This window comes from Mauremys reevesii, linkage group 10 (genome assembly GCF_016161935.1).
Source record: "Mauremys reevesii isolate NIE-2019 linkage group 10, ASM1616193v1, whole genome shotgun sequence".
Taxonomy (NCBI): Eukaryota; Metazoa; Chordata; order Testudines; family Geoemydidae; genus Mauremys; species Mauremys reevesii.
In genome coordinates, this window is record NC_052632.1 from 16,107,461 (window position 1) to 16,132,710 (window position 25,250).

The 25,250-nt window shown below is 48.9% G+C and overlaps 1 protein-coding gene across 5 annotated transcripts in view; it reads left to right on the forward strand.

The window, feature by feature from the left end:
* LOC120372809 (cell migration inducing hyaluronidase 1) overlaps window positions 1–1,288 on the forward strand; it is a 138,717-nt gene extending 137,429 nt beyond the window's left edge. For all 5 annotated transcript variants that reach the window (XM_039490201.1, XM_039490203.1, XM_039490204.1 and 2 more), the window contains exon 29: window positions 601–1,288. In XM_039490201.1, coding sequence (XP_039346135.1) covers window positions 601–728 — 128 coding nt within the window. In that variant the 3' untranslated portion in view covers window positions 729–1,288. The remainder of the gene's footprint in view (window positions 1–600) is intronic.
* Window positions 1,289–25,250: the final 23,962 nt, after the last annotated feature.

Here is a 25,250-nt window from a genome sequence, read left to right on the forward strand (position 1 = left end):
TTTATTTGGAAAATGTCAAAAACAGGACTTTTCAACATTGTGGTGTTCCTCTCTGCAACACACAGCAGAGTATGACCTTACAAACATCTAACACATACAACAGAAAATTTTATAACCAGAGCATCCTCTTTAACACAGGTAGAGTGCATAGTGGTTAGCTCCACGAAGTTTGCATGTGTGTGAGTGGCATGAAGTCAAAGAGAAATTTAAGGGGTGACTTGGTTACAGGCTAGAAGTATCTACACAGGGAACAAATATTTTATAATGGGCTCATCATTCTAGCAGAGAAAGGTATAACACGATCCAATGGCTGGAAGTTGAAACTAGACAAATGCAAAGGCATACATTTAATGAGGGTAATTAACCATTGGAACAGTTTACCAAGGGTCATAGTGGATTCTCCATCATTGACATTTTTTAAATCGAGGTTGGATGTTTTTCTAAAAAATCTGCTGTAGGAATTATTTGGGGGGTGTTCTATGGCCTGTGTAGTACAGGAGACCAGGCTAAATGATCTCAGTGGTTTCCTCTGAATCTATAAAAGTGCTTCCACTTGTTTGCAGTCAGCTGCAATACCAATTTATTGCTGTTGGTTTTCAGATAAAATGGCTTTTGTCGGATTCAAAGGCAGCTTTCGACCAGTCTGGGTGAAACTGATCACCGAGGAGGATGCAGCTAAAATCTATCAAGTTGTGCCAATCCCTGTGGTGAAGAAAATGAAATTATGAGGACACCATGCTTTGCCTTCCTGCTGTTAGCACTGCCCCAGTAGAAAAGGACTACTGACTCTGCTCACAACAGGCACTGTGCCACAGCGCTCCAGAGATGTAGCATTTCTTTGTTGCTGTACATGAAGAAAGCATTATTGCAAGTGGGTAGATGGCCACATGTGACAAACAGCATTCCTTGTGCTGCACATCTTGTTTGATCCTGCCCTATTGATCTGCTCGCTGAAACCAGATTTACCTTTATTTTCTAAGCTAATATCTGGGGCAAAACTGTTTTCAAATAGTGGGGAGGGGAGCGTCAGTGCCTTTTACATGGCCTGGTCATGTTCTGCCTCTACATCCCTTGTGAGCCTCTCAGGTATGAATGTCAAATCTAATTCTCATACAAGACTCAGAATTTTCCCATGGGACTGATTGCATCCACTCTCTGCTGTTTTTGAGAGTGCAGTCAGCTGCTCACACAAAACTGGGAATGCAAATTCAGAGGCTGGCTGAAAATTTGGATCAGAAATCATAAATTATAGTCAGTATTTAAAAGCTGCAAAGCATGGTCAAACAATGAGAATTTATTTGAAAGCTTCTGCACTATTCTGTCAAACTGCCACAGAATCCTGAGACTAAACTGTACGTGCTGAACCACTGGGGAGTTATCACATTTCAGCTGATGGTACATAGTGGGGAAAGAAATGGCATAGGAGTGATTTAACATATTGTGATGCTTTGGGTTCACCCAGACCAATAAGGGGTTGTGTCACCACTTGCCCTGGGTGCTTCCGTACTATGCAGCTATGGCTCAGAACTCTGACACCAGCAGCCAGCTCAGTGATCTCACCCTGGCTTCCACCTGCTTGATTACTCCTTGCTAGGTGACACCAACAGCCTCTTCTGTCCGGAGTCTACCCAAAACAGTCTCCCCTGTGGTGCTCAGCCCCTCTCTTTGTAGCATTCACCAAACCTTATCAAGTTCATTGCTCCTTTGGTGAGAGAGTACGCAGCACCAGCCTGTTAGTTTGGCTGAGGATTTCACTCTTCAGTTTGAAACACTGCACTGAGATGGTGGTGTACTAAAATAAGATTAAGTTTATTAACAAGGAAATGATATTGAAGTGATACCAAGTAGACAGAACTGGGACCAAAATGGCTACAAACAAACAAAAGTAAAAATACACTTCTAAGACTAAAACCTAACTTAAACTAGAGTCTCTTGTTCAAAGTAGTTTTCTCACCACACTTGTTCTTCCAGCGTGGCTGGCCAGTTCTTAACCCTGAACCAACACAGAGCTCAAAGCACTTCGTTTCTTTATCTCTTCAGATGAAGGATGCCAAAAAAGCTTTTTCTCTCTGCGTATATCCTCAAAGTTTTATCTTTGTTTTCAAAGTCAGGAAGCCTGCTGGGGGACTCAGCTTACTGGGTCCACCCAGGAGCTGACACCATGTTCATTTTTGCAGTCGTCTCCTCCCGTCGTGATAGTGGCTCTCTCCCCAACTCGCTAGTTTGATGGCTTTGTTTACCTTTTATGTAAATGTACTTCCATTGTCTCTCTTGGCTCAATTGACGACATCAGAGACACATTTGTGCAGGTGGGACCACGTTCCTTTGTCAAGGGCAGGGTGCCTTATGCCCTACCTGCCAAACACATTTTTAAGAACATATTTCCAGTGCACATTTATAAGTTTTCATACATGCACCAGCAATAATATTAATGACCAACTTGTTACCAGTTTGCCTATGATATCTTACATGGCACCTTTTAGATACAGTACATTGGGGTACACTGAGCTGGTTAGGCCAATGGAGGCTCACTGCTAGAAACCAGGGCACCCCTTACCCTCTGGCGTTGGGGTGCTCTTAGGGTCACATATGTGCAAACCAAATACTGTCATAATGGAACCTCCTATTTCTGCTTAATCCCATAACCAACAACTGGTATTCCCAAGGTTATACTTTTAAATAGTTGTTGTCATGATTCTGTGTTTTTCCCAGGCAAGCAGCCACAGACTGGTGGAAAAGACCTGACAACCAAGCACTTCACACTTACTCAGACTTTCTCACACATTCCTTCAAATATAAATCTTCAGAGCCAGCCCAGTGGACTGTGCCTACATGCCATGCTACCGAGAGGATCCACACTTGGGTCTCTCACTCCCAGGCAGGGAATGCTGGGGAGTCATCTTACTCCATCCCTAATCAAGGGTGAGGATTAAATTGTACTTCCAGTGCAATCAGGGGGGACAGGATCAGGCCCAATGTGTTGTGCATTACTTGCCTGTAGTCTCTTCTGGCCAGGGCAGTGAGTATGTTAATAGGCTCCAGAGGGAGCTAGATCTTTGCTGGAGGGTGAATCACTAAGATGTAGGGGGCTTTGAGGTCACATGGAAGGGCTGAAGAGGAAAAGTTGATCCCAGAAGATACATCTCCTCCCCAAATAATGTAATCTTGTGTATTTTCTGCCCCCTTTCCTTCGAAACATAATGGTCTAAGTTTAAAAAAATGGATGATGCGCAAATTTGAGTGTAAACCAGAACTGCTTGCCAGCACACTTCATTAAGCTGGGAAATGTATCTTAACCTTCTAAAAACACTGTATATTGTTCAAAAATGCACAAGATGCAATGCTGTGTGTTTCCCAAAGATGTCATGCAGGTGTCTCAAGTGGCTTCTGTTCAGGTAACTGCCAAAAAAAAAAAATGGCTTCTTGAAGTAGGCAAATTGTCCATATGCCAGAGCAGCTGTGTTTCCCTCCCCTCCACTACCCCCCAAAAATCCATTGTTGGTTTGTCTTTTTAAATAGGACTTTTTTCTGAGTGTCTTTTTTTTTTTTCACTGTATCTAAAATGTCAGCTCTGGATTGGAATGATGCAGCCATGAATCCGTGTGTCATTGCACATGGTGTCACTGGGCAGGTGCTGAATTCCAAAAGACCTTTCTGGCACTGTTTTTAGACCAGGTTGCTGGTCTAAAAGTGGTATTCAGGCTCTAATGTAGGTGTGTGCCCCTCCAGCCCTTCCTGGGTTTAAAAACTGGAATTGCTTTTTTCTACACTGTTTTTCTATACTATTTATTTCCCTTAGTGGAATTTCAAGAGTGTTTCATTTTTTTAAAAGGATCCAGGGTTATTTCCCTTTTTCCCTGGCTTCTTTAATGTCTATTAATGAAGGATTCCTCAGTCAAGCAAAGGCATGTCTGCTCTAAACCATTCATGCCTTTTGGGCCAATTCCACTGGATGCAGTGTGAAAGGGCATAGCTCTCAAAAAATATATATTTCTCTCCCAGTGTCTTATGATGATTTGGGTTCTTTCCATCCCCAGATCACAACTATTCCTTAAAAAAGATTAGTCTCACTTACAGTTCAACCTCGATTATACAAATCTCATTTATCTGAAACTCTCTGTTAGCCAAAACAGGGTCCTATCCCTTAAGTCTAGTAATTACATTAAAAAATCCTTGATTATTCAGAACCCTGGCTATCTGAATGCATTCAGTGTTCTCCACAATAGTCCCATAATCGAGGCTGTACTGTAGGTACAACGGCATCTATTGCTCTGTATTAGCAGATCATTTGTACGATATAATGAATGAAAAAGACTAGAAATGGGCCAAGACCAGAATTTTTTTATTCTGAAGGTTTTAGGAGAGGAACCAGGATCAAAACCCCTCTGGGTTTGGATTGGGTTTTCCAAAAACATCCTGTTTTTGCCCTTTGCTATTCTAGCCAACCACGTCTTTATATTGTAGTAGCTGAGCACCTATCGACTCAGTACAATCAAACCCAATGGAGCAGGAGTCGAGTTCTTTGTTTAACTAATACAGAAAGGCAAGTTGCATTTGTACTGAAGTGTAGCTTCTAATTTTCACAATTTTTGGAATTCTCAGGGTGAAATCATAAGACTTGGCACTAGGAAATATACTTGTTTTTTAAATCACATCTTATCCAGGAAAATAAAAGTCTATTTTGTTCTGTCATGCAAGGATAGTCACGTGGGCCCATTTAGGAGGAAGGGGATGGGTCTTACTCTGTAAATACTTAGGATAGGGTCACTGCAACTTGTTAAGCCTTAGACAGAGAACATGGCTCGGCATAATGGGCCAGATTCGTCCCCGAAATGCAAGCCGCTCCCATTGGCTCAATGGGAGTTAAGTGCATGGAACTGGCGGCAGAATTTGGCCTAATATCACCAACCAGTAGTTCTGATATATCATTTTTTAAATATTTGTGGATTCTAGAGGTTGTACGTGTGTTCCTCTGCAAATAGTGAATTGACTGACTCCTTGTAGCTTGTACATTCTTTAAGCTGTCCCGTTCACAAACTGTAAATATCCTGTCTGTAAGGTTTTATTGCTGCAAATATTTTCACATTAGCCTACATATACAGTTGTCATCATTAGGGCAATTTTGGGGTGGGGGTGTGTCAGTTCAAATGCTTGTTTTACCTGTTGCCGAAATAGCTGGTCCTTTTTCGGAATTAGATGTATAGTGTTTTGTACATTTTCCTATAGACTTCACAATGAAAAAGATATATTTTCTATTTATTTATTACAAAGGCACTATGAGACCTAAATTTGCAGAGATTTGAAGACCTGTTACTGGATTTTAGCATTGTCCAAGCTGTTAAGGAGGTTGGAAATATGTCTTTTCAGATAATCTGCTTTGCACTTGAAAGTTTTATGTCCACAGAATGTGGCAATGCATTGACTGTCTAGTTTATGCTGACAAAAGCTTTTGGAAGATTCATTCCAAAAGTTTTTGCTTACAACAGAATTAATATGTAGTAGCCTGGAATACAAAAAGGTTTATCAGAATAAATATTCAATGCCAAATTATGACTTTGTCTCTTGTACTCTTCATTATAACTTTATGGCAGTGAACTGCTATTTGTTTACATATCCTTTTGACTGTGTGTGCCTGTTCCCGCCATGCTGCTTGCTTGTTCTATAACCGCTGTTAACCAGAACCTAGAGTACTTTAGGTGACGATTATTTTTTATGACATTTGTGAAATAAGCGTGAGTATACAGCAGAAAAAAAAATCCTGATTTTATTTTTTCATGAGTATCCATGTATCCCTATGAGGTTCTGATAATCAGGGCAATCATTATATTAGCGTGTTACATTTTCCATAGTGGGGTTGAGCCAAACAGACTGTCTCTATAAAACCTTTCAGAGGCAGCATTCCTAAAATGAGACTTTGGTGGCAGGAAATCAGTATTTCCAACATCCGAGCACACATTTTTGAACCAAGTCTAGTGATAGTAATTAGCATTTTAAAGGGCATGGTATCACCCTCCTAAGTGATTCAGGCAAGGCAGCTACAAACTCCTTTCTGGTTGAAATCAATGATATGTGTGAAATCTCCAAATCACTTACATGCAACAAATGGAAGATGAGATCAAAGGCAGCACTGAAGCTCCTGTCCCCTCCTGTCCCTTCCCTCCCTGTCTTCCCATCTGCTCCTGTCCCTTCCCTCATATCCTCCCTCCCACCCGAGCCTGTGCCATTATCATCCTGCATCTCATGCCAAGTCTCATGAGGAGAAAAAAACCCAGCTCTGCCTTCAAAAAAACAAAGCCCAACCCATTTCAGAGAGAGGGGAAGTGGGGGCAGTGCTTAATTTGTAATGGAAAAAGGTGCCGTGGCACAGCCCTGGCAAGCCATGGCACAAATTAAGCCCAGGTTGGGCAGCTGAACAGGGGCAGCTGCTAGCCGGGCACCCGGCTCTGAAGAGAGCATTGCTACCAGCAGCAGTACAAAAGTAAGAGTGGCGTGGCATGGTGTGTTGCCAATACACAGACATTATCTGACAAAATTATATTAAAAAATGTTAATTCTGCCAAACCTACGTATCAAACGGTATATTCATCACATGATGATACAAAGTACATATCCATACCCTGGCGAATGAGAGGGAGGAGAATACATTCCCTGGGGCTTGGCAGCAAGTGATCAGTGAGAACTGGAGGAGGGCCGGGGTGGTAGTCCCTTTGCTTTCCCTTTCACACTCAGTGACTTGCCATGACACACACCAAACAGGGCAGGCACCGTGAGAGATTTTCCTCCTCCGGCTTGGAAAGGAAAAACTCAAATGTTTGCAACAGGGTTTAACCAGGGCAAAAGGGGGAGTAGGAATTGACACACACGTCTCTCTCTTTCCAAAGTCAACAGCCAACCCCAATTAGGCAAGGTCTCCATCGCCCTTGGGATTGCAAAGCCTGGCTGAGGTCAAGCAGGGTGAACACTGAGCTCTGCTAGCACGCAGAGGGAGAGCCAGGGAGCGAGCAAGAGGTGGAGGACCGCACTCAGCCAAGGGAGGGAGGCTGGGGGTGGGGAGGCAGTGGCAGGGGTCATTTGCCAGGTGACTGACACCGGCCAGCGGGACTCACCTCCTGCAGTGCAGGGCAGTGGAGGAGGCTGTGGCGGGAGGTGGTGGCAGCACCTGTCCCAGTTGGTGCTGGCTAGAGGCGGCGGTGGCTTAGCAGAGCAGTGGGCTGCTGGTCCCCTGTGTAATGGGCAGGAGCATTCTGGGCCAGCTGCTCGACGCTCCCCACAGAGAGGGGTGGGGTCATGGTCAGTTCCTGGCAGGCACTGCTGGGCCCCTGTCCCGCTTTCTGGCTAGAGCTGCTGTTCTGCCACAGGTCTCAGGGCTTATTGCACCCCCCTCTTCCCTGCGCCCTACAGCCTGTCTTCCAGGCCTGGGCGTACGCTGCACCAGGGCAAGAGCTGGTACCGATTACTTCACCCTGGCACAAGGATGAAGCATGCACATGATTGTGCCCCTGCTCCTGGGGCCATGTGGCCCCTCCCCCAGCTGGGGTTGTAGGGCCCTCTGTAATTTGCTAACCTTTATCTAAACTCTGGGCCCAGTCCTGCACTCTGGCATGCACTCCCTGAAATCAATGGGTGACTAGCCTGGGTGCAGGCTCAGTGGCCCCAGTACTACATAACACTTGCCTCTGGCAGCAGCTTTGGGGGTATATCTGCAGCTGCCCATCCGTAAGGTCACAAATGAAGCCAGCTGGGTCACCATGCAGCGCTAACTCTGGGTTAACCAGCCATTGGAGAATTCCCCCAGTGCAGGCGGGTCCTCGGCTGTGGTAGCGTTGATATGGCAACACATAGACAGTCCCGCCCTCATTGGTGGTGCAGGGGCAATGGCAGGCAAAAAGAGGTGTGGCTGGGGAATCCCTGTCCATGATCACTGTAACTGTCCCAGAATCGTAGCATAGGAGGAGATGCAAAGAGGGCTTAAGGCAAGGCCACCGGAACCTTTGTAGAACTGGGGACACCAGAACTGGAGGAGGCCAGTGGGCCATGCCGCTGCCCCATTTTTAACATGGGCATAGTTTGGGGGAGGCAGGGGGCAGCGTTGCTCCCCCAAACTACAAGCCTTGGGCAGGCATGGAGCAGCATCAGCAGGGGGCAGCATTGCTCCCCCAAACTACAAGCCTTGGGCAGGCACGGAGCAGCATCAGCAGGGGGCTGTGCTTCTCGGGGATCACGAAACACGGCCCCGGACGGCACTGCTCCACGCCTGCCCAAGGCTTGCAGTTTGGGAGGGGAAATGCTTCCCCCTATTCCCTCCCCCCAAACTACACCCATGTTAAAAAGTGAGGGGCGTGGCCATTGAGGTTCCAGCACCATTGCCTTTAGGCCATGTTTGCCCTCCTCCTGGGCGTGTGCCAAGCCCACCTTGGCTGGCTGAGAGAACTGAGGCCTTTATTTTTAATAAAAAATCTGTTTTCATCTTTTGGACACATACAAATAGGTTTTTCACTTTTAAGCAAAGCTGTTCCAGTTCCAACTCAGCTGAGCGACTTGCCTGCTAATACCAAACGCACCTTCCAGTGTAAAGTGGAGGCCTTCCAAGGCCCCTGGCTCCTGGTGCCTGTCCTGGCATTTGAGAGTCTAGAAAGAGCCTTTTTTAAAAGTTGAAGTATAAAAAGGACCGGGGACTCCGGAGCATGAAAGGACATTGGCCTCTAATAACAGGCAGCTCGGCTGAAAACAAAGCCGCCGAAGGCAAGTGGAGAAGGAAGGAACGAGTGCCGAAACAAAAGCAGAGCCAGAAATGTAGCTGGAAATGTACAGGGAAAAACTTGAAAGCGTTTGATGAAAGCAAAAGGCAGTACAAGATCTTGTCAGCGGGTCTAATGATGTAAAGCAAAGAGACCAGGAATAAATCAGCTACTAAGCACATGACAGTGAAAAATTAAAGCCTCTGCTGGGAGAGGACTTGAAGAAGAAAGAAAATAAACCCCAGATACAATGGAGAACGGCAGGGTGCCAAAGCTGAAGCAGAGCTGGAAAAAGCAGCCTGGCCCTGAGCATAATTGGAATCCAGAGAAAGGGGAGGGAAAAGGACAAACTGAAGCCCGGAAAAAACCCACCCCAACAGACTGTATCAGCCTGTGTAGCGAGAAACCACAGACAACTAAGGCACCAGAGGAGAAACAAGAGGCACTCTGGGAAGTGTGGACATAGTTGAACTTTTGAACTGAAAGTAGCTGGGTCTCCATCCTTGGAGGGTGGGACAGAGGAAAGAGACATGCCACGCTTAAGAAGCCTACATTCGCCCAAGGAAAAATGGAGATTTTATGAGAGTGTAATTCTGAGCCAGGACTGCTGATGATGATCCAAGCAAGCCACCTACCCTAACCCTTTAACCTGTGCACAAAGCTAGTGGCTGTGTTTGTATCACCATTGCCCCATCCTCCAGACCTCCCCTTTTGGTTGCTTTCACTATTTGTCTTACACGCCGACTGTAAGCTCTTTGGGCAGGGACTGTCTTTTGTCTGCCCTGTGCCTAGCAGAATAGTTGGGACTGCTGATGCTACAGGATAATTCTTACTCTTCATTTCTTGTTACGTAGACAATGGAGACATACCCATGCTTGGGATCTTTGGAAGGTGTGTACAGTCTACTCCTCTATGTAGGTGGATTCCGCTGAAACTCCCTGTGGCTTCAAGGCGTTACTTAGCTGCTGCTCCCTATGAGGAACCTCCAGGCAAGGCAAGTGGTAAAGCTCAGGGATGGGGAACACCCCTGCTTCTAAAGCCAGTGGCACTGTAGCTCAGGTGGGACAGGTAGCACCCCAAAACCTTTAGCATGATAGTTCCCCAGCAAGATCATGCTAGGCTTGATGCTGCATAATCACCAGCATGGAGTTTCTCTTGGTTTCTGTGGTGCTTCTTTGTGTGCTCACAGGGTTGTCACTGCCGCGCTCCTGCTTGCTGCCAGACTCTCCGGTTGTACCTACACCCCAAAGTTTGGCTGCCTGAAGTTATGGCAGCTTAGAGCCGCTGACCTTTGTATGTTGCTGGAGTGCATGCAGGCCTGGCTGTTGTGTCAGTCCTGCACGCCCTCAGCACAAGTGGTTGTGTCAGCAGAAGATGCGGTACATAAAGGGTACATATCCCAGTGCCTGGACTGCCTCCAAGGCAATACCTTCTGGGACATTTTTGAAGTGCTTTGTAGGCTATCAGCAATTTGCCCAGGGCTTTCTGGGAACTAGGGGGTCAAGTGCCCACAGTTTCACTTTCTCATCCCATAATGGTTATTCCAGCCCCATAATTTTCATGCCTCTTTTAAAATTCCCACAGTTCTTTGCATCGTTTTTAGGTCTCTGCAATCTCTCCAACAGCAACATGCACCCTGCACAGTGCAATTCTCATGTCAGTCGCTAATACAGGATGCAGGATTCTCCTCTGTTAGTGGAACGTCACCAACTATCACTACTACTGGTGGTGGGTGACGAAGATGAGCTACCCAAGGAGGAGGAATGGCTGATGTAGACGGTGAATGCAAATCTTAGCTTGAGCAATGTCACACTATGGATAGGCACTTATGGGCCAGAAAAAATGAGCACTGAGTAGTAGGATAGCATTGTGTGAAGAGCAGTAGCTGCAGAAGTTTCGGATGCAAAAGACCATATTCCTGGTTCTGTGTATCGAGCTCCCTCCAGCCTGGGGCACCAGAATGAAAGCTGCATCAACACTGGAAAAGCAAATGGTGATTGTGCTATGGAAGCTTGCAACACAGGATTGCCATTGGGCATGGGCACATTTGGCGTTGGAAAATCCACAGTGGGGGGGCTGTTGTCATCCAAGTGTGCAAGGCCATTAAGTGTTTCCTGCGGCACAGGACTGTAACTCTTGGCAATGTGCAGGAAACAGGAGATGGGTTTGAAGCAATGGGGGGTCCTGCACTCTGGTGGGGTATAGCCCTATTCTGGCACCACCAGACCTTGCTAGAGAGCATGTAAGCCAAAAGGAGGATTTTCCCATGGTTATGCAAGTGCTAGTGGCTCATCATGGATGCTTCACTGCTGTTAATGTGGCCTGGTCAGGGTAAGTGCATGATTCTTGCATCTTTAAAACACAGGACTTCCCCCAAAGTTGCAAGTAGGGCCTGTCTTCCCTGACTAGCATATTACCACTGGTGATGCTGAAATGCCCCTTGCTCCCACTCCTTGATCCCATGGCTCATGAACCTGTATGTTGGCCACTTCAACAGAACCAAGGAACGATTCAGCTACCGGCTGAGCAGATGCAGGATGACAGTTGAATGTGCACTTGATAGACTTTGAACTCACTGGCAATGTCTCATGACTAGCTTGGATCTCAGTGAGACAAACATTCCTAGCATTACTGCGGCGTGTTGTGTTTTATGTAATATTTGTGAAGCAAAGGGCCGAGGGAAGGGCGACGTGGACCGGCTGCCTGCTGATTTTGAACAGCCAGACACAAGGCCAATTAGAAGAGCCAACTGTGAAGCTATCTGGCTGACAGAGGCCTCAAAAGATCATTTTAACAGTTGGCCACAGTAGTGTTATGTGATGCTTTTGAGCACTTGTCTGATTCCCTGTATAAAGACATTAAATATGGAGGGGGGCAGTGACGGTTGTTAGAAATCGTGTGTATGAGGGGATGGTGCTTTGCAAACTAATAAATAAATATACTCTGCCTTTCAAAAACTAAAACTTTATTGTGTGCAAATGAACAAGCCTGAAGGGCAAATAAACAAGCTGAAAATTGATATTTATCACAAAAACAAGTAAAAAGTACATGAGAAAACATCACTGAGCATACTAAAGAGCTTTATTCATGGTGAAAACAAATAGTGCACTGGGCTTGCTGGCTGATCCTGTAGTTACCATAGGTCAATGTAGACATAATCATAGTTCTCCTTATTCCCCTGCTGCTGTGCACTGGTAAAGGTTCAGGCCTTGCTGCCACCTGTTGTGCAGGGGTGTATGAGGAGCAGTGACCATGGAGCTTTCTGTGGAATCAAAATGCTGCTGTGTAAGGAGTCATTGGGTATTTAGAATAATAGAATCATAGAAATGTAGGGCTGAAAATGTCATTGAGTAGTCATCAAGTCCAACCCCCTGCACTGAGGCAAGACCAAGTAAACCACAGATGTTTGGCCAACCTATTCTTACCTCCGTAATGTTTTGCAACATCTGCGTTTCTTGCCTGAGCACAGCCATAATGTGCTGGTGCTCTTCCGGATGCCGTCTCTTGGTCGCTATGCCCTCCTCCAGCATCTGCTCTCTCTGTTCCTGGTCTGGGTCATTCAGCCCCTGTGGTCATGGTGAGCTCGCAGGTCCGCTTCTTTCTTGGCCTGATCAGGCATGGAATGGCCACCTCCCCTCGGTTGAGGCTGCTGATAAAAAGAGACAGATACAGCATTAGATTTACAGGTATAACAGAAAAATGTCTCAGCATTTCCTGACATTTTTCCCATAAAGATCTTCAGTAAAAAAAAAAAATCAAAGTGCCAGATTAGCTTTGGAGCAGCTCTGTCAAGGTTCCTTCCCCGCTCTGAACTCTAAGGTACAGATGTGGGGACCTGCATGAGAACCTCTACGCTTAACTACCAGCTTAGATCTGTTTTTGCTGCCACCACCCAAATTATTTATGAGTTATTTGGAGAACTCTGTCTACCTCCCCCGCAGAATATTTTCCTACCAAGTACTATAACCCTTCCCTGAGTAGCCTTGAGAGACTTCTCCACCAAACCCTTGGATCTTAAAACAAGGAGAAATTAAATACTCCCCCTCCTTCCCCCCGCCCCCCCCCCCCCCACCAATTCCTGGTGAGTCCAGATCCAACCTCCTTGGATCTTAAAACAAGGAAAAATCAATCAAGTTCTTAAAAAGAACTAAAAGAAGAAAGGTAAATATCATCTCTGTAAAATCAGGATGGAAAATAACTTTACAGGGTAATCAGATTCAAAGAGCCCAGAGGAACCCCCTCTAGCCTTAGATTCACAGTTACAGCAAACAGAGGTAAACCCTTTAGCAAAAGGAACATTTACAAGTTGAGAAAACAAAGATAAAACGAACACGCCTTGCCTGGCTGTTACTTACAAGTTTGAAATATGAGAGACTGGTTTAGAAAGATTTAGAAAGCATGGATTGCTGTCTGGTGCCTCTTAGTCCCAAGAGCGAACAACCCCCAAAACAAAGAGCACACAAACAAAAGCTTTCCCCACACCAAGATTTGAAAGTATTTTGTCCCCTTATAGGTCCTTTGGGTCAGGTGTCAGCTAGGTTACCTGAGCTTCTTAACCCTTTACAGGTAAAAGGATTTTGGTGTCTCTGGCCAGGAGGGATTTTATAGTATTGTACACAGGAGGGCTGTTACCCTTCCCCTTATAGTTATGACAAGCTCATTACAGCACTGCTCTACAGCTTAAACCATGGTGAGTATGGCATAGCAAGGGTGGGGACTTGTTGCAAGGGAGGTTTAGATGCTGGATTGCCATGCATATGCATATAGGGACCATGCACTGAATATTGCCAATATTTTCACAGGCAGTGGTGATTTTGGCTATCTCACTCTAGAGGGTGTGTATGAGGCCCAAAGAAAGCAGCGGCTACAGATGTGCCAAAGCCAGCAGGGCCCGTATGCTCTTGTCCTGTTTCCTGTAATGGTGCCAGTGGCCCACACTGGAGAATGGCATGGGAATGTCTCCTACTGTGGGGGCAGAAACCAGGCCCCCATTCCTAGGAACATTTGAGAAAGGGTTGAGAGTAGCTCCATGAAAGTGTCATCATGATTGTTCAAGGGGATAAAAGGGACATCCCTGTTCATATAAATAAAGTACTGTACTCTTCCTGGGGAGACTTCCCCCCCACCCTGCCTAGAACAACACACCAAAAGTAACCACCACGCCGCCTCTAGCTCAAGCAGAGCATAGGACAATGATCTGTATTGAACTGTGTAAGTCAGACTAATCTACCCTAAGCTTTTTTAATTCATTTCCTACCATGTATACTTCACTGAAGTGGCAGCTATACATGCCTGCCCATGTATTCATTTTAATTGTCTTTCTACTGCTGTTTTCAAAACTAAAGCGACAAATGAAATGCTGTTGTTCTCTGAATGAGCAGATGGGAACCATTTTGAAACAAGCACCCAGGCAGCGGAAGGGGAAGGTTCTGAAAAGGGAAACAAACATGCTGATAAGAACTAGTGCCTCAATACACCTACCTGAGCTCCCTACCGCTTCCTTCCCAGGCTCAGCTGTTCTCACCTGACAGGACTGGCTCAGTTCTGGCAGAATTTTGAAGCGCTGCAGGGGTCATCACGTTGTTTGTGTCACCTACTTTAGCCCCTCCTCCTCGCTGTGCACTGGAGGGGTTTTCTCGCCCAGCCCTCACCAAGTGTCTGTGGTCACATTCAGGCATAGGAGCTGGAAATGGGGGTGCTGCCACACTCCCCTAGCTCGAAGTGGTTTCCATTATATCTAGGATTTATGGTTTAGTTCAATGGCTCTCAGCATCCCTGCATTCAGGGTATTGGTGGGGGTCCCCACCAAGTATGGCATGCGGTTCATTGTGACGCGGCAGGTATTCAGGGTGGCCCCAGACTTGTCATTGCCCTCCCTTGTCTTCTGCTCTGCCTCCCGACATTCCCTGGCTTCACCCAGCATTGAGGCTCATCTCTGTTGTGCCCCAGGCATAGCATCCCCTGTGCAAGCTGCACAGTTCTCTATAGTCCTCTGGTTGCTCTGCAGCTGGGCTCGTATAGCCTTGTCTCCCACAGGCTGAGGGGATGCAGGACTTCTGTCCTGTTTCAGGCAGGAACACGTCTAGATGGAGCTCACTGTATGCATGGAGCCAGAATGGCTGGATGCTCACCAAGGTGGAAACCCAGGAAAAGGCATTTCCAAAACATGCTGGGGATTTAAAAGCATTGGGGGGGGGAGGGTTGGTTCTGTTGACTGTGACCTCTGGGCAGTGGAGTTCAAAATTGTGACTGGAGTGGCCCCTGTTGCAGGGCCAGGGCATTGCGGGACAGTTGCTGGAGGACTGTTAGGGTTGACACGGGTAATGCAGTGTCTACACTGGCACTATTTTGATGGAAGCAGGTTGACTGATTCTGCGTCGTTCGAAGAGGTGGTGTTATTGTGTCGCTGTAAGAGGGTTGCTACATTGACAGGAGACAAATTGAGGTGTGGGTGCATGCAAAACTAAGACGAAACATGTAAAGTTAAGCTGCCACAACTTTGTAGTGTAGCCCAGGCCTCAGGCAGCCCAGCATTTAACAGGGTTGCACTAAAGATTCTCAGTGAAACTGCTTTACTGTTGAAGCATCGCGGTCACCTACCCCCAAGCACAAAGCCCCACACCTCAAAGCTGTACATACAAACTGACCATTGCAGTGCTGTTGTGACCATTTGGGCCACTCACACAATGGAACAGAAATGGAGTTGATGTGATAAAAGACGGTCACGGGGCTAATAGCTCTCGATTCAGAAATACACCACTTGGTTTTTGCCTGCAACACATTTACTTTCCATAAATGCCTCAGCTTTGCTGATCAACAGGAGACTATTATCCCGAGACAGCATTCTTCGTCTTGGGCTTTACCTTGGAATTATGGGCATGTTTTCATGTCTATAAGCATGTTAGACCTGGTAACAGATGTTCACACTTAGTCCACCGATTTAGCAATTGCACCTCAGAGATTCTGCCTGAAATCAGATACCTCACAGGTGCCCAGCTAAAAAGCTGACACTCTTTGAAAGGTTACCAGTATTTCTGCAAAACATTAATACAAGACAGAGATGCGGGTTCTTTTCCCTTCTGACTGGCTATGAAAGCTCCTGGTTCACATAAAGCAATACTTTAAAATGACAGTAAACAAATGAGGATCCTAACAACTCATGACTGTAGAATTAGATTTCTGAGCGCCATGCATAATTGGTTCAGAGACATCTGGTACAGTAATCTGGTTTTGAAGTTTTTCCCTTATACGTGACTGCCTTCTAGTGGCTATTGACCGTTCCATTTAGGCAGTTCAAAACATTATTTTCCAAGGCTTTGCAGGATTACTCTAGCAGATGTAAGTATTTGATTCCTTTAAAGATTACAAGAGAAATGAATAACTGTTACCTGTTTTGAAATCCCTTCCGTAACAAGAGAAAGTGCTACACTGATGTCTTTAAAAGAAACTGGAAGTAGTGGTACATATAGTTTTGTTATTTATTATGTTCTCAAGTGTTCCCCAAGCTGGCAATATTATTATTCATTTATTCCTCCATCTGTGAAGATGAGTGAGAGGGGTGGGTTTAAAAAAATCTGACATTGGAGTCATTTTAGTATGGTCACATCCAGCTATTATTTTCCTTCAGAAGGGGTGCATTCATGCATCATTCTTGCAGAACATTCCCCATGTGCACTGGTGTTAGCCTTTAACTCCCCAAAGGAAGGAGCCACTGAATGGAACCGGAAGCATCTTTGGGATTTCATTCATTGATCTGGATTGAGAGACTGATGCCTGCGATGCGCTATAAAAGCGAAGGGGATGTGGATGTGGGAGGGCCATTGTAAAAAGTTCTGCACGTTTCATACTCTGCAGCAAACTGTAGCCTGACTTAATCCAGTTTTGGGGAAATGAGCACTTTGTAACACTTCACTTCACACATATTTGTTGAATGTTCCTAGTCTGGCTCCAGTGCCTCACACGTTGCATTGTTTTTGTTTACTGGCAGCATTTGCCTTTTTTTTAAAATCCCACTTTCTAGGGTATTTGTTGTTCGTTTAGGTTTTTCTTATGTAATGGGAAAACAGAGGGATTGTTGGCGACTTGAAATGAAGGGAGATGAGAGACTGACTAGCTGATCCTTGACAGAAAGGCAAAGAACTATGCCCTTGTAGCAAGGCCTCTTATAACCCCCTATGACAATAATGGGTTTAAAACTGCTCACAATCTAGCATCCTCTGTGCAGCCTCACTTTCGGTAACTGTCCATTCGGAAGTAACTTCACTAGCAAATACAGTAAAGGTATTTTCCCTTCCTTATAACACAAGCCAACAAAAGGGCATAACCCGCTGGTTTCTCTTTGCCTGCACGAGCTCTAGAGGCTGTAACAGTAGGACCTGGTTATTTTGCTACTCCCTCCTGCCCAGGGTTCTTTGGGCAGAGTGTATTGCCCATGCCCCACTTTGCACTGCCTCCTGTGTGGGTCATGTCTAACAAGGCTGATATGCCAATGGAATTTGTACTGGCTGCTTACAGCCCCAAGGCACCAGTCCAGCAGCTGTAGATTGCTGAAACAGAGGAACCTCTGCTGTGCCCCCTGTTCCTTAGCCCCTATGTTGGCTGACTGGCTGGCGGGAGCAGTAGTGTAGAAGTGACTGCAGTGACTATGCCCCGGCCACCTCACCCCATGAGCTCCCCTCTACCCTGGGATCTTCTAGGAGCCAGGTAAGCTGGCTTCAGCACAGCTTTGTGTCCCAATGCAGCTCTGGATCTAGCCCAGAGTGTTCAGCCTAGAGCTGTACATATGCTAATGAGACTGAAATTGAATTTATCCCATCACCTGTGTATATAGAACACGTGTAGTTGTAGCTAGTGAATGGACGGTAAGCTGTTCGACCAGGGCCACGTCCAGTCCAGAACCAAAACACTGCTGAGCCTAGTCATCGCGCTTCAGTATGCTGACGATGCTGGAGTGTGTGCTCACTCGAAAACAGAGCTTCAGGCGATCATCAATGTCTTTGTTGACGCATACCAGAAAATGGGACTGATACTCATCATTCAGAAGACAAAGGTTCTCTGTCAGCAAGCTCCTGGTACACAGTTTCCAGCACCAGCAACACAGCTCCATGATAACCTTTTAGAGAACCTTGTGCATTTCCCACATCTTGAAGGCCACCTGTCACAGACATCAGAGGGGTAGCCGTGTTAGTCTGGATCTGTAAAAGCAGCAAAGAGTCCTTATAGACTAACAGACGTATTGGAGCATGAGCTTCGTGGGTGAATACCCACTTCGATGGATGCATGTAATGGGTTTAAAACTGCATCCGACGAAGTGGGTATTCACCTACGAAAGCTCATGCTCCAATACATCTGTTAGTCTATAAGGTGCCACAGGACTCTTTGCTGCTGTCATAGACAGTTGACATTGAGGAAGAAATCCAGTACCAGATCAAATGTGCTAGCTGAGCTTCTGGTCATTTGAGAAAGAGGGTGTTTGAGGATTGCGACATCAGAATTAAAACCAAACTTATGGTTTACAAAGCCCTAGCGTATGGGTCTGAAACGTGGACAATATAGATGACACATCTTAAGGCATTGGAGAAGTATCATAAATGCTGTATGCGTGAGATGCTTTGAATTAAATGGGCAGATAGATGCACTAACATCAGCGTCCTCTTGCAAGCCAATATCATGAGCAATCATGATGATTAGCTATCATCAAATTCCCTGGGCAGGTCATGTTGTCCAGATGCCTGATTTCAGACTGCCAAAACGAGATCTCAAGTCTCAATTCAGCCAAGGCAAATGTGCTAGAGGAGGGCATTAAAAAAAACACTACAGAGAGGTCCTCAAGGCTAATATGAGGAAATGTAATATTGACATTAACTCATGGGAATGTATAGCTCAGGACTGACAACACTGGAGGACTTGCTTGAGGTAGGGAGCTCAGCACTTTGAGAACCAGATGTGACTCCCGGTAATGGTAAAACAGGAGTAACAGAAAGAGCACACTATGGCTCGAACTAACATTGCATATTCACCCATCCTGCTCGGAAATACATACCTGCAATGTGGTAGAGTCTGTGGCTCTAGACTAGGCCTCAGCAGCCATCAGTGGTCCCACAGTTAACTTGAAATGGATAATCCATGAAAGACAATCATCCTCAACTTTGAGGGATCGCCGATGATGCGTTCTGGATAATATGGGGCCAGATCACCAGCTGGTGTAAATCACCATAACAGTCACCAGGTAGCAGGGAAGCAGGGACGTGCGAACCGCAGCCACTGGGCACTGTGGGCGGCTGTGCCTGCGGACGGTCAGTGTAAACAAACTGTCTCACAGCCCGCCAGCGGTTTACCCTGACAGGCCGCAGGTTGTCCACCACTGACCTAAATCATGTTTGTTTAGCCTATTCTTTTAAAAAAACCCACCAATGACAGGGATTCCACATCATCTTGCAGAAGGCCATTTTAAAACATAAATCAATAGCTTTGCTAAGAGGCACAAATGTAACACTGACAGATCCTGGTCATCGTTGGTCAGGATTGAACATGGGACCGCTGGAGCTTAGTACATGAGCATCTACCGCAGGAGCTAAGAGCCAACAATCATGTAGAGCTCTCTCTCTCAAACCACACCCCAATAGATGGGACAGAACATCACACCCAGAAGGTGTGTGGCTTACACAAAGCGAAGTTGCAAAGAGAGGAGCTCATAGTACAAGATTCAGTGCCACTCATTTATTCTTTGTTGTTGCTGTGCAGTGGAATACAACCGGGCGGGGAAATTAGTCTCACTTAAGAACTAAAGCCAGTTCATTTTCAACTGAAAATGATGGTACTTCACAAAAAGGAGACTTATCATTGCTCCAGCCTTTGGTTGGTAAACAGTTCAATTCTAGTCTTTTAAGCTAAGTGAGGTCCAGCTCCAGCATTTCAATGTACAGCTAAAGTCAGAATCAGACCTGGCCTTCAGATCTGTCTTGAACACTCTTCCCTGTTACAACCCCCAGGTTGATTTCCTAATCCCATTGCGTGAAATTGACTGTGTTTATCACTACTGCCATATTACAGCAACTTTCATATTGACATCTACTGCTACAGACTTAGATGCAGTTAAGGCAAAGGATTTGGTGGGGTTAGTTGAGGATTGGTCAGCATGGCGAGGGACATAGTTCTGTAGTTTAAATTATGCCTTTGGACTTACTGGCTGCGGTAAGTGCAGTAAGTGCCCTTCTATGATACAGTTACGTCAGGGGTTCTCAAACTTGGGATCAGGACCCCTCAGGGGGGGTCGCGAGCTGTCAACCTCCATCCCAAACCCTGCTTTGCCTCCAGCATTTATAATGGTGTTAAATATATTAAAAAGTTTTTATAAAGGCGGGGTCGCACTCAGAAGCTTGCTGTGTGAAAGGGGTCACCAGTACAAAAGTCTGAGAACCCCTGAGTTACGTTATACACACAATAGTCTTACTCAATCAGCCCATTTTCTGGCTGATGTTGAACCTAGGAATAAACAATGTATGGAGAGAAAACACGTCTTCTATTTACAGTGCAGCATCATAATCTGTCCCCTGCTACACTACCTGTAAAATGCTTAAAGGCCTTTCATTTAAGAACTAGTGCTCTGGTTACAGTCCTGGTTCTAGTTAAACGTGTTCCTACTGTTTTGATGAGGTCATGTTACATTTTACCCAAAAAGGGAGCAAAACCACCCCTTACTACATAAGACGGTGCCATACATTTGCAAGTGGACTAAGGCACTGTCTACCTTTGTAGTGGTAAGTTGTATTCGGCACCAAACACACTCCATAGCCAAGCTCATTGTATGGATCAGGGGCTCTTGGCAATCCTTCATTTCTGCTCCACAAGCTCGTTGTGTGTCACTCTCCCATCCCTCTCTGTTTCATAGTCTCACTGAAAGAGCCCCATGCCTGCTTATCAGGGGTTCTGTGTCACCTGCCCATAGCAGGGTTCCCCAGCTCCCTTGACCCACCAGGGGTGCTGCAAACTCTCATTCGCCCATAGCATGCGCCCCCATGCCGAAACTCCTATCTGCAAGGGGTCCTGTGTGCTCCTCCTACAGCAGGGTCCTCCAGTCACCCTGCCAGGGGCTCTGTTCCCCATCCCCCCTGCACAACAAGGTCTCCCACTCAGGCCCGGCTCTAGGTTTTTTTTGCCACCCCAAGCAAAACATTTTTTGGCTGACCCCCCCCACCCCAGCCCTGGACTCCCCCCTGCCCACCAATGCCCACCCCCGCCACTCCAGCACTGGGCTCTCTCTCCCCCACCACCCACACCCCAGCACTAGGCTTCCCACCCCCAAACATGGGATCCGCTTCCAGCACATGGCAGCTGAGCTCTGGCCCAGCCGCAACTCCGTCCTCATGTGGGTGGAGCTTCTGGGCAGCACGGCGCAGGAGTACTTCCAGATGGCAGTGCAGCTGCGGGGTGGCACAGAGAACACGGCCCCCTCCCTGGGCTTTGCGGTGCTGCTGGTGGCTGAGGTGGCTCAGTTCATGCTCACCGCCCTCACCCCCGACATGCTGGCGGCCGAGGACCTGGAGACCCCCCCGGACCTGCTGCTCTTCAGCCTCACCACGCCCTGGCCCAGCCCCAGCGGGCGGGAAGGCGAGGATCTCCGGCTGTGGGGCTACGGGCTCAGCACTGACGAGCCCAGCCGGCCGCTCACCTCCTCACACACTCCTGGAGCCCCTCTCGCCGCCGCAGCCAGGGCTCGGCTCCAGGGAACCCTGCTTCCCTCCCTTGCCCTGTCAGCGCACGAGCCGGGATCCGCACCCCCTGCCCAGCCCAGCGGCGCCCTGCACAGCCCACTCGGGCAGGGAAACGCCACGCCGCTTCCCTCCCTCCCTGGCTCCTCTCACACTCCGGGAGCCCCTCTCGCCGCCACAGCCTGGGCCCTGGAGCTGAGTGTGGGCTGCGGCAGCAGTGAGAGGGGCTCCCAGAGTGTACGAGGTGCTGGGGAGGGAGGGCAGCAGGGCCTGGGATGCAGGGAGGGGTCCTGCTGCCGCTGCCGTGCTGAGTCGCCCGAGGGCGGCGTGGCATTTCCCCGCACGAGTGGGCTGTGCAGGGGGCGCGGATCACAGGGCGAGTGGCTTTTTGCCACGCCAAGCAAAAAAAAAAAGGGAGGGGGGGGGTTTGCCACCCCTTAGAAAGTGCCGCCCCAAGCACATGCTTGCAGGGCTGGTGCCTAGAGCCGGCCCTGCTCCCACTATGCCAGGGACTCTGTTCCTCTCCCAACAGCAGGGGCTCTGTTCCCCACCAAATCCTCCTCCTCACCAATTCAGGGGATCGCTGTACCCCTCCTCCCACGTATCTGTCTTCCCTCTAGTTTGGAAGGGGTGGGCTCAGGCTGATGCCCTCTGTCTCTTCCCCCATCCCGCCACTGACATGAGGAGACAGGGTGCTAGGAGGGAGGCGGGAAGAAGGCCTTTCTACTGACGGAGCTGTTTGGGTGCTGCCAGCAGTTCATGCATGTGGCACTCTTCAGGGTGGGGTGGGGGTATGTTCGAAGCCATTCATGCGAGCCATCAATAAGTTCATTGTTTAATTTGCTCTATAGACAGTTGCAGAGGTGCTTGGACCTGGTCTGTGCTAAGCAGCAGGCAGGGGCTCGAAAGTCCCCGTTCCCCGCCCCCCATGTGCCCTTTGTCTCTTTCCCCGCAAATCACTAGGGGTTCTGGCCACTGATGCCTAGCATAGCCTCTGAAATTTTGGACTTGATCAGATATGGCCAGTCAAAAGTTGACCAGTACATTACAGACACATGCAGGCCGAGGCATGCCGTCGAGTGAGTGGAAAGCCTTGCAAGCTCAGCCAACAACATGACTGGACGGTGTGCCATTTGACCCTGCTTTTTGCTAACACAGGAGAAAAATGGTGTGTGTTACACTTTGTAGACACCATTTACTATAATGTACAGTCGAACCCATTTATCTCGACCTCGGTTAACTTGCCAATCGTATTAAGTCGACGTTTTAGAAGTGGAACCGCCAAACTCCCTCTTTGTCTTATCGGTTTCTCATCGGTTATGTCGATTCTTTAATCTCGCCGAACCCTAATATCTCGAGCACAGAAGAGCGCCGAATTTGCCACTTACCGGTAAACTACTAACTCCGGCGGCGGCCCTGCCTGGCTCCTGCCGCATCCCTCCCCGGCCACGCGACTCCTGCCCTGGCCCGTCGCCCCCAGCCGCCCGGCTCCCGCCCGGCTCCCGCGTCCCGACCCCGGCTCCCCAGCCCCAGCCGCCCAGCTCCCCGCGTCCCCAGCCGCCCGCTCACCGGCCGCCCAGCCCTGCGTCCCCAGCTGCCGGCCCCGGCCCCGGCTCCCGCGTCCCCAGCTGCCCGCTCCCGCGTCCCCAGCTGCCCAGCTCCTCGCGTCCCGCCGCCGCCCGCCCGCCTGCCCAGCCCGCTTCGCCGGTCCCCGCCGCCACCCGCCCGCCCGGCCCTGCTTCCCGGTCCCGCCGCGCCCCGCCCGCCCGGCCCTGCTTCCCGGTCCCGCGCTTCGCCGCCCGCCCGTCCGCCCGGCCCCGCTTCCCCGGTCCCCGCCCGCCCGGCCCCACAGACCCGGTCCCCGCTTCGCCTGCCGCCCGCCGGGCCCCGCTTACCCGCTCCCCGCTTTGCCTGCCGCCCGGCCCGCTTACCGGGTCCAGCTTCTTTGGCTGCCCGGGTCCGGGTCCCAATGTTTATCTCGATCATCGGTTATCTCGACGCTTTTTGGCAAACCCCTAGGCCGGCGACATAACAGGGTTCAACTGTATTTAAAATACAAAGGGGCAGATTTTTTCAGGTGCACCATAGCCTCTTTGCACCGCTCTGATGCTACAGCTACATGACATGCCGTTGGTGGCGGGATGTACGTTATGCGTAGCTACACACTGCCATGGGATGTTTGCTGTATCCACACTGCGGTGGCTACAGTGTGGTGTCTAGCCAGCGATGGCGGTGGTAGGTAGGGTGCCCAAATCCCCACCCCAAGTTGGCCTGAACACCTCTTTCCCCACTCCCACCCCTGCCCAGAGCCCGCCCGTCCCCCCTCCCGCCTCACCCCACCCCCAGCGTCGTCTCACCTGCCCCTCCCTCCCCCAGGGCGGGGTCACTCCATTGTCCTCTTGGAGATGCTGGGCTCAGGTTCCCTCCCCAGGTCCCACAGGCCCCAAACTTGCTACCTGGGGTTTGCTGGGCACAGTGGTCTCCATAAGCAACACCAGTCTGCCTCTTTGTGGAAGTGCTCAGCCATGGCCTGGCACTGGCATATCAGCTGGGCACAAGCGGCTCATGCAGAGGTTGAGAACAAGCAGCATCAGGGTTGGGAGGAGCCTTTGCAAAGGCTTTCCTACCCCGTCCCTGCTCGGTATGCTCTAGCAGGGGCTGAAGCGCCCTCCCTGTGCCCCAGCTCAGCAGGATCTTGTGGCCTCCCCATCACAGCACAGGCGAATGGTGACGCACGGCACAGCTCTGCTCTGGTGAGTGACTGTCAAACCATCTCACAGGGCCCTGTACTCTTCAGCTCAGTGGCACAAATGCCTAAAACTCCCCAGGGAGCCTGGGCCACTGTGGGGAGTCCTGGACCCTTCACATGTCCAGAGTGAGGGGCTGGGGAGCCTGAGAGCAGCCCCCAGCCTGTGTCTCTGCCCCCACCAGGGCAGGTGGAGGGTCCAGGGCTCCCCACAGTGGCCATGGGCTCCCTGGGCAGTTCATACAATGGCCCGGCTCCAGCTTCTGGCCAGGCCTTGGGGCAGGGGGGCAGGGCCCCGTGGGTGGGCGTTACGGGGGTGGGGGGATGTTCTTTGTCCCCAGCTCCCAATACATCTTACTCGGTCTCTGAATCTACCGTCTGTGAAAAATTCTGGTGGGGGGAGACATTGGGGAAAATCTTCATCAGCTCCCAGAGCCTTTCCTTGTGGCTGGGAAGGGCTCCCAGCGGGGGAGGAGCTGGCGCAGCCTTTCCCGGCTCGGCAAGTCTTTTCCTACAGAGGGGAGCAGTGTAGCTGGGGTGGCATGACTTGGGTGAGTAGAGAGCTGTGTAGGGCATATACTCACATACCTCCCTCTTTCCTCTACTTGCCTCACCAGCTCCACAACTATTTCTACCTGTGCCTGGGCAGGGGAGGGGCGTTATGCAGGTATGTACGCCACGAGCTGCTGAAAGAAGTATGCAGTGCAGGCCTACCCGCAAGGGACAAAGGGGCTGTAAAACTTGCTTAACCAGCCTTCTAAGGAGGTCCCCCAGGTCAGGGAGAACCGTCTCCTGGCATAAGGCTGGTGTGGCAGCTCAATGGCCTTGTCCTCCACTGCTGGGGGCATGGCTGCATGTGAATAGCATACTGCTAAATTCCAGCTACCAGAATGGCACCCAAGGACCCTGGACAGCTGAATGCAACTTAGAGCAGCCAAGTGTAAAGTCACTTTTGTGTACTCCCTCCCTGCCAACTTTACCCTAGTCCTACGTCAAGTGCAGCTTGGGTGCACCAAAGAATCCAGGCCTAACTCCTCAAGGGGCTAACGAGCACAG